Source organism: Mus pahari, chromosome 9, assembly GCF_900095145.1.
Source record: "Mus pahari chromosome 9, PAHARI_EIJ_v1.1, whole genome shotgun sequence".
NCBI classification, from domain to species: Eukaryota; Metazoa; Chordata; class Mammalia; order Rodentia; family Muridae; genus Mus; species Mus pahari.
This window is the reverse complement of record NC_034598.1, coordinates 80,261,297-80,271,296: the sequence shown is the minus strand read 5'-3', so window position 1 is coordinate 80,271,296 and position 10,000 is coordinate 80,261,297. Positions and strand designations below refer to the sequence as shown.

The window sequence follows — 10,000 nt, the reverse complement described above, 5'->3', positions numbered from 1 at the left end:
CCAGTGCCAATGCCTGGCCTCTACATGTGCCTGCAAAGACAAGTGCATGTGCATGTGCAATTGAATGTGCGTACATACACATTTTATATCTTTTTTTTTAATTGGATATTTTCTTTATTTACATTTCAAATGTTATCCCCTTTCCCCGTTTCTCCCACCCCTGGAAACTCCCTATCTCATCCTTCCTCCCCATGCTTCTATGAGGGTGTTCCTCCACCCACCCACCCACTCCCTCCCCCCTCCCCACCCTCTGTTCCTCCTACACTGGGGCATCTATCGAGCCTTCATAGGACCAAGGACCTCTCTTCCCACTGATGCATGACAAGGGCATCCATTTCATCTAGATTTTCCAATTTTAGTTGACCATAAACTTTTGTAATAGGACCTGATGATTTTTTTTTTTTAGATTTCCATGGTTTCTGTTGTTTTGTCTCATCTTTCATTTCTGATTTTATTAATTTGGATACAGTCTCTGTGCCCTCTGGTTAGTCTGGCTTAAGGGTTTATCTATCTTGTTGATTTTCTCAAAGAACCAGCCTGGTTTTGATGATTTTTTTTTTTTTTTTGTATAGTTCTTTTTGTTTCTACTTGGTTGATTGCAGCCCTGAGTTTATTTCCTGCTGACTCCTCCTCTTGAGTGTATTTGTTTCTTTTTGTTCTAGAGCTTTCAGGTGTGCTGTCAAGCTAGTGTATGTTCTCTTCAGTTTCTTTTTGGAGGCACTCAGAGCTATGAGTTTTCCTTTTTAGGACTGCTTTCATTGTGTCCCATAGGTTTTGTTATGATGTGTTTTCATTTTCATTAAATTCTAAAAGGTCTTTAATTTCTTTCTTTATTTCTTCCTTGACCAAGTTATCATTGAGTAGAGTGTTGTTCAGCTTCCATGTGTATGTGTGTCTTACATTGTTTTTTTTTTTTTTGGAATTTAAGACCAGCTTTAGTCCATGGTGATCTAATATGTTGCATGGGATTATTTCAGTCTTCTTGTATCTCTTCAGGCCTGTTTTGTGACCAATTATTTGGTCAGTTTTGGAGAAGGTATCATGAGGTGCTGAGAAGAAGGTATATTCTTTTGCTTTAGAATGAAATGTTATAAATATCTGTTAGATCCATTTGGTCCATAACTTCGGTTGGTTTCACTGTGTGTCTGTTTAGTTTGTGTTTCTATGATCTGTCCATTGCTGAGAGTAGGGAGTTGAAGTCTCCAATATTGTTGTGTGGGGTACGATGTGTGCTTTAAGCTTGATTAAAGTTTCTTTTATGAATGGGATCCTGGGATGCTGGCTATGTTAGAGTACCTGGTATTTGAGCCTCTTATAGGTGCTGTGTGTGGGACTGGTTGCAGCATTTGCACCCAAGGTAAGCAGGCGCAGACCAGAAGCAACCCAAGCCACTCCGCATTTTATATCTTAGAAGACTGATTTACCATGTATTTATTCAGTTCGTTAAGTGTATTGTTACCTGTAATTTATCCATGTAAAAATTAGAGAAGGTTAAGTGTGTAGTCAACTTTCCATAACAGCAACATTCTAACCCAAACTATTACAAGAAATTAAAGAGACTATGTTTCTACATAACTTATAGGAAGTTAAGGATTTAACTGTTTTGTTTGCTTTTTCTTGGACACAAAGATCTACAACTAAACTATGAGCAGACAGAATTATTTCCTTCTTTCTTTTTCTCCTTCTTCTTCTTCTTTTTCTCTTTGTTAGCTGATTTTCTATTGTTTTCTCTGTGAGGCAAGCACTATATGTTCTTATGAAAAACCGGCAGTTGCTTGCCAGTTTGAGTTAGAAAAATCTAGGGAGTGGTTTGGATGTGGTTCGTATACTCATCTTTGGGCCTCTCAGTGTGTCAAGGGGAATGAGACACTGTGGCTAAGCCAGGATATGTGGCCACTTCTCTGCAGTGATAGAGACGATGTGTGTTTGACATCAGAAGTGAATAGAAGAAATTAAAGCAGAAACTATTCAAGGGAACAGGCTTAAATATTTAAGATTATTGCCTATAGTGATATCTTATAAAATAGTTTGCCTTTTGCATAATGTAGTCTTCTCCATTTTGACATCACTGCTTTAGGTTAGCTTGTCTGTGTCACCTTATCAGGAAGTATAATCGGACATTAGAACCAGTCCCTTTGCAATTTGAACTGTTCAGTAAGTGACAGGTGGAGGGTGTGTAGCAGCATTTGACAGGTGCAGAGAGAGATTCCTGTTGCATGTTTTTGCTTGATGTGTGTCATTATATCATGATTCTCTAGTAATGCTTTGGTTCAGTGGCCTCATGTCTTTTCAGGATAGTCCCTCTTAGTAAACAATGATCAGTCAGTTTCCAGCACTTGAGACAGGACAGTTGCTTTAGAAAGATGGTGTTGAAGGGACTGTCCTCCTGAGGAGGAATTGTAGACTGCTTTTCTTGTCACACTATTTGCTTTCCCTTGCTAATGAACATAAACATCATATGAAGGCAAGATCCTTTGCCATTGAATATGGTATTGCTGATCACATATAACTACTTAAATCTGAGTTTAACTAAAATTTTAAGAGATTAAAATTCCAGTTCCCCATTCATACTGTCTACAAATTGCTCAGTAGCAACATGAGGCTAGGACCTTTTCAAATTGAAACTTTCAGATGATATTTCCATTACCAGTGAGCATCTTATCAGATAGAACTGTTGAGCTGTTAAGAGCAGGGCCTCTGTCTTTATTTTTGATGTTTCCATAACAGTTAGAACTAGGCTCAGCATTTATGGGCACTCAGTAAATATCTGTTAAAATATCAAATAGCATATCAGCTGCATGACAGCAAACCTAGACTCTGGTCACCACAGTAGAAAGGGATTTGAAACAGTTCCATCTCAATGTTATTCTGAAGTTTCCAGTTAAGCTTTTCCACAGCTGAACTCTCTGTTGTAACTTGACCCTTCATCCTTCTTCCTCTGTCTACTTCCATGATTATATGTAAAGTATAAAGTAATTATAGTTTATCATTCTCCAACTTATCCTTCACTTCCTAATCTCTTACTACCCACTTATTAACCTTCTTTCTCTCCCTCTTACCTCCCCCAGGTTTTCCCACCCCAACCTCCCTTTCTACCCCTCCCCCAATGCAGAGAATTAAACTTTAGGTCTTACACTATCAAACTGAGCTACACACCCAGCAAAGCTCTCTCTTGAACAGCATCTGATGTAACCTCTTTTATTCTATTACCAGGAAATATTTTGTGATTCAGCAGCATTGTCTTTTAAAGGCCCTCACTGAGTTCTGAGAGGGCGTATAACCTTTAGTCCCTTGAAGGGGGAATGATTCTTTCTTTTCCCTCCCAACAACAGATCAGCCGAGGGCTGGCAGTACTATCTATTCTTGTTTGCAGATTTGATCAAGTTTGGTTAAAATGGCTTTTCGCTTGACATTCATTGCATATAATTTATCCCAATTCTTCCTTTCCCTTATATTCTACTAGGTAATTTTTCAACAGTCATGGAGTCTTTGGTATCATGCTCAGACTGTCCTCATGTCCTGTCCCTTCCTTGCCTTTAATCGTCTGTATTGTTGAACTCCCCATGTTTAGTTATATAGCTTATTGTATCCTCATTCATGCATTCTTTAATCTATTTTATCATCCCATATACCTCCCTGGGCTTTGTCTTCTCTTAGAACCATTCACTTCCTTTAGTTGTTTTACTCTCACTGAAGGCACTAGAAGGTAGCCCTGTGCTTCTCTGCCAACTTGCCTTTTGTCCTGGTTACACTCTCCCCTACCCCCAAATTGACACAAACTAAAATCATTCGAGAAGAAAGAACTTCAACTGAGAAACTGCCCATACCAGATTGGTCCATGGGCCACCATGTGGGGCATTTTCTTGAATGATTGGTGTGGGTGGGCTCAGCTTGTAGAGAGTAGTGTTGCCCGTGTGCAGGAGGTCCTGGATGCTATTAGAAAGCAGGCTGAGCAAGCCATGAAGAGTAAGCCAGTAAGCATTGGTCTTCCATGGCCAATGCTTCTTGCCCTGACTTCCCTGAATAGGCTGTATACACTGTAAACTTAAAAAACCCTCTTTGTTCCCCAAGTTGGCTTCGTCTGGTGCTTATCAGGCGAATAGAAAGTAATCCTTAGTTTCCAAAATGAGGAGTGCTTTTGATTATGTTTTCATTCAGGTCTTGTTTCATTTGTAGTCTTTACCTCTAGTATATATTTAGTTTCTTTGTTTTAGACACTTGCATTCGCCTTTACAGCCCAGTTCAAAATCTGCCCTTCTTGCATAGCCTTCATCAGCCCCCTAATAAAAATTGAGTTCATTTATTTATACTTTTCATCTTTATAAGACTTTTTTTGACTTGTGATACATCTTAAATATTTAAGACCCATAGTAATCAGGAGACAAACATTTTATTTCATAATTTGTCTTTTGAAACAGTCTCTACTTTTCTTGAATTATTTTTCTGTGATTTAAAAATTTAAAACTGTTGGTGGTGTTCTTAAACCTTCATAGTACTTATAAGCTAATTTTATGTTAAAGTCTATTATCTTCTAGACAAAATAGTTTAAAATAGTTATTTTAAAGCATATACTAATTTTCTCCTGGAGGGTAAAAAAAATCTCAGATCAGTTTTAGATTCTAAACTGGTGCTGTGTTAGTACTGTGCTCTGGAGAAGGGCTGCACTCGACTGTATGATCTGTCCTCTCTAGGAATAGTGAGTTTGTCTCTGTGTCTTACTGGATAGTCTCTAACATTGCTTCTTCGCCTTCCGCTCCTTTATGTAAGACATTTTTGTTTTTATTCATATCTGTGCTATTTAGTTAATAATCATTCCTCAACCTAGACTTTAGGGGGTTTCTTTCTTATTGATTGATAGTCCATCCAAATTCTTGACCTCAGTGAGATATATTTAGAGCCTAAGTTTTCTTATTCTGACCCTAACCTACCATAATATTTTGAACTCTTTTGATTTCATCATGTTTTTATAGAAAGAATTCTTTATTAAGGACTAACATCCATAAATATTGAACAGAAGAGGGCCTAGGTATGTAGAGCATGCAGTGCTTGCCTAGCGTGCATGAAGCCCTGGGATAGGTTTTCCAGCAATGCCTAAACCAGGTATATTGCTGCCTATACTGCCTAGTGATTGCCCATTAGCCCAGAACTTGCAGAAGTGGAGACAGGAGGGTCAGAAGTTTAGAGCCATCTTCTGTCAGGTATGTGGCTCCATAATGAGTTGGAGGTTACGATGGGCTGTATGAAGACATATCTAATGGCAAGAAAGATAAATATTTAATGGGGCAAGTAAATACAATATTGAGAAAGCAGAGGACAGTGAGGTGGCTCAGTACACAGGGGGCTTGCTGCCAAGCCTGAAGACCTGAATTCAATTCCTGGAATCTACTTGAGGAAGGAGAGACTAACTCCCATGGTTGTGACACTTGCTATGGCATGTATACACACTCAAGTGTGACAAACAACTGATAGTAAAAATGTAGCTGGAATTAATGAAGTAACCATGAGCCTGATTGTGAGGAACAAGGAGAAGCGAGGCTGGCTCTTCCCTTAGAGCTGCTGTTTCTGGCCTGTTTATATGTGTAAACCTCTAAGAAGCAGGACTGTAACTGCAGTGTTCCCACATTGTATTCATCACAGACACTCAAAGTCAGATTCAGGATCTACACAGATTAGTAGTCAGGAAACAAACATTTATTGGCAGGCTAATCATGCCAAGACAGAAGCACGTTCCAGTAGGTTTGTATTTGAGGTAAAGATTTGAAGAATGTGATCAGTTAAATCTTAACTCATCTTGCTTACATTCACACACATATAATGTGTGTGCCTGGTGCCTGCCAAGGTGAGAAGAGGGCACTAGAGTTCTAGACGGTTGCAAACCAACATGCGGTTGTCAGGAGCCAGAGCCAGACTGTGTATAAGAGCAGCAAGTGCTCTAACCACTAAGCCATGGCTTCAACCCCTTTAAAAATTTTTCATCTAAAACTTATTTTAAACAATTTAAAGGAAAAACTTGAGGATGTGACCCTCCCAAACTTAATTAGCACGATGTTTTTCTATAGATTAGTTGATATCACCAAAGCTGTGATCGACTGTGCAAATTATATTCTCTTCAATCTTCATTTAGCTCAGAAATGTAAGTTATCAGGTATTTTAGAGGATGCAGGATAGTGTTCTGTGCTAACTAATATTCTTTTAGATGTGTAACCTTGTAAATTGAAAGCAGAGTAGCAATTTGTAGAATCTATAAGCTGTATAGGTCACCAGTGGTTTCTAAGTTAGTTTCTGATGCTGTAACCATACATTCTGAACTTCAGCACTGAAGGCTAGGTAGTAAAAGCTGTTTTCTGTTTTTATTAAAATCCTTACTACTATAGGGGTACGTACCTTTAATCTAAGCACTTGGGAGGCAGAGACATGCAGATATCTGAGTTCAAGGCCAGTTTGGTCTACAGAATGAATTCCAGGGCACCCAAGACTACATAGAGAAACTCAGTCTCAAAACCAAACCAAGCAAACAAAAGCGACCACCAATAAAACATTGCTGTTGTTGTATCCATTTAGAATTCTCATTGTTGCCCCTCCATACACTCTACTTGTTGCTAAAGATGTAATTTGTGTTGTTTTATGTGAATACAATATTGCTGCCAGGAGTCTAAATATTTAGGATTATATATTGTGTTGTGCCTATTGTCAAACAACCATCCTGTAGAATGATTGCCCTGTTCAATGAAATAAATGAATTATTGATTCATAATTTCTTTGTTTGGTTATGGTTTTTAGGTTAAAACTTCAACAACAAATTGTGAATACTGAAAAAGCAGAGAAAGAAAAACTTGAAAATTCTGAACTGAAACAGGTGATTGTAATGCAGTTTGCTTTTATTTTGTTGAATGCTTCTTTTAAGTCTGTTTTATGTAGCTATTGCAATTAATCATAATTAGTACTTTGCAATCTGATCACCATAATTCAAAATATACTGATGAAGCTATTATGTAAAGATAAAATGTTTCACTTTTTCTGATATAATTTAGTAGGCTTGCTTTACTTTTGCTGTTTATCTTAATATATTGGTGTGTGGTGGCCTTTGACAAACTTTTTGTTATAGTTAAAATGACACATTTTGACATTCTGAATTTTAAAATTAGAAATACTCAGGTTTTTAAGTTACACATGTATTCTGTGACATGTCATAGGTTTTTGTTGTTTTGGTTTTGTTTTCTTGCTGTATTTGTCTAAAATTTAATAGTTGTGTTTATAGGAAGACATTTTTATTTTAGTTAAAAGAAATATCTCTATAACGGAGGGTAAAATACTCAAGAGCATTTGTTTCTAAATTCTGTTTTTTCGTTTTGCTTGGAATGTTTCCATTTTCTTAGATTATGAGTAGTGAGGATTCCATTTAGAATTTTCCCCATCAGCTGACACTGCCTTGCCATGCACTTTGAGGACCTGAATTGAGCGAGAATAATGCTTGCATGTCAACTGACACTGCTTTGTGTGTGCACTGATGGAGCCTCAACTGGCAGGGCACAGTACTCAAACACTGGGGTTTCTTCTGTCCCTGGATATAGAGTTAAGTTTCTGAAGGTTGCTTAGTTACAAAGCCGTAGTAAAGAGTAAATACTTTCCACTCCTTTGTTGTTTTTTTAAAGTAAGTTCTATATGAAAAGATTTATTATAAAATAGAAATCTGAGACATACAATGTTACTGTATTCTAGTAATTGCACCATGGACATGTATAGTCTGATCTTACATGGCTTTTATACTGTTAGCCATATATTGCGGTTGCTTCTCACTTAGCTAATTTATTCTACCAAGAATCTTGCTTTTGTTAACTGTGTTGGTACTTGCCTGTAATCCTAGCACTTGGGAGGCTGAAGCAGGAAGATGATGAGTTTGAAGCCTGCCTGGGCTGTGTAGCAAGACACTTTTTATTTTGACTCTTAAATCTTATGAGGATGATTTTTTTTTTTTTTTTTTTTTTTTTGGTGATGGCAGGGACCAAATTCAGGCCTGTGTGCATAATAATTAGACAATTATGCTATACTGCTGAGCTGCATCCTAGGTTTACAGTGGGTTCTTTAGATTTATGTCTCTTGATTCTTTCAACTCTGAAAGGTCTCTTAGAAAATGGCTAAAGAGAAACTGAAGTGAAAAATGAAGACTTTTGTTTACTAGCTTAGATATGGCTTATGAAGGATGTAGATACATAATTGTGCCCAGTGAGGTCTATTCAGTCACAAGTTTAAAAAGTGTAAGTCTTTCTAGCCAGTTGATCTATAACTCCAATATATCATAAGAAAAAGTGCTTCCATATAAAGGTAAATTTCGGGTAGAGTCAAGCCTGTGACTTTGATACCTGTGCTGATAAATGGCTCTAGATCAGTGGTTCTCAACCTTCCCAGTGCTGCCACCCTTTAATACAGTTCCTCATGTGGTGACCCTCAGCCATAAAATTGTTTGTGTTGTTACTTCATAACTAATTTTGCTACTGTTATGAATTGTAATATAAATATCTGATAGCATCCCTTGTGAAAGGCTCATTTGACCCGCAAAGGGGTTGTGCCCACAGGTTGAGAACCAGTGCTCTAGAGGCTATGGAATCCATAGTATATTTATTAGATTTCTCAAAGCACCTTTCTCCTTCTCAGTACTGGGGCATACAGAAAGCTAGGAAACCTTTGAAGAACAGGATTATAGTGACTCTTCCCATATTCATGCCCAACAATTTCTAAATTCTCTGAGAGTAGCCTTTCTGGTAGAGTAGCTAATCTAATGTATGCTTCAGGAAAACAATGCTCTCTCAAACTGTTTTCCCTACTTGCTTACTTTTAAAATCTCTTCTGTTAGAGAGGGGAAAGGCTTTGTAATAGGAGACTATCTGCCAATGTTTTCTTCTTCCCACAGCACCTACTCCCCAAACCTTTTTGCAGTGCTCGTTTGGGGATGAAAAGAAAGAAATCAGTATCTAAGTTCTATATGGTATGAAATACTTCGGTTATAGTGAGAAATGCCCCCCGCCCTTGCTAGTCATTATCTCACTTACAGGGCACCCTGCTTGTCACTGGGAGAGACATTTTTGTGGGGAGATACTCTGCTCCTCACATGCCTTGACGGATATCTTAGTGTCTTTCTGTTTTCCTTTTTGTCTTTTAAGCAAATCAGTCATTTGCAGATCCAAGTGACCTCACTGACGCAGTCGGAGAACGACTTGCTGAATTCAAACCAAATGCTGAAGGACATGGTGGAGAGACTAAAACAAGAATGCCGAAATTTAAGGAGCCAAGCTGAGAAAGCACAACTAGACGTTGAAAAGTAGAGTTTGCTCTTTTTTATATATATATATATATATATATATATATATATACAAACTTTTTTCTTTCTGCTATAAAATATGTTTTATTGATGATTGAAACATTGAATGTATTTGTGGGAAGTTACTTTCTCCTTCTATGAAATGAACTTTTACTCCTAAATTGCTTCTAAAAATTTTAGGAATAGACAAAGGACCTTTAAAATTGTATCTGAGTACAGTGTTCTCAAAACTCTTAATGAGAAACCCCTTTATTCATTTAGCAAATTAAACTATGATTCCCCAAATCTGTCTTGAAATTTGGATTGTGAAGTTGCGCTCTCTCTCTCTCTCTCTCTCTCTCTCTCTCTCTCTCTCCCCCCCCCCCTCTGTTGCAAACACACACAGACTTAGAACTAACCCTTTGGATTTCTCTTTTGAAAAGTTATCTACTTATATTCTTCATACTTTGAAATTTACTGCTGGTAAATGGTAAACTAGTATGGAAAATGCTCTGGGTATGCTCATGATTTTATTATCTAGACAATGCTGTGAGGAAATGGGGCTAAGGGTGTAGCTCAGTAGAGTTGTCTGGCTAGTATATAGAGGTATGCCTTGGGCTTGATGTCTGGCTAGTATATAGAGGTAGGCCTTGGGCTTGATGTCTGGCTAGTATATAGAGGTAGGCCTTGGGCTTGATGTCTGGC

At 37.8% G+C, this 10,000-nt stretch overlaps 1 protein-coding gene across 2 annotated transcripts in view; it reads left to right on the top strand.

The window, feature by feature from the left end:
* Cep83 (centrosomal protein 83) overlaps positions 1 to 10,000 on the top strand; it is a 100,286-nt gene that overhangs the window by 68,542 nt on the left and 21,744 nt on the right. For both annotated transcript variants that reach the window (XM_029542469.1, XM_021204703.2), the window contains 2 exons: positions 6,781 to 6,856; positions 9,159 to 9,316. In XM_029542469.1, coding sequence (XP_029398329.1) covers positions 6,781 to 6,856; positions 9,159 to 9,316 — 234 coding nt within the window. The remainder of the gene's footprint in view (positions 1 to 6,780; positions 6,857 to 9,158; positions 9,317 to 10,000) is intronic.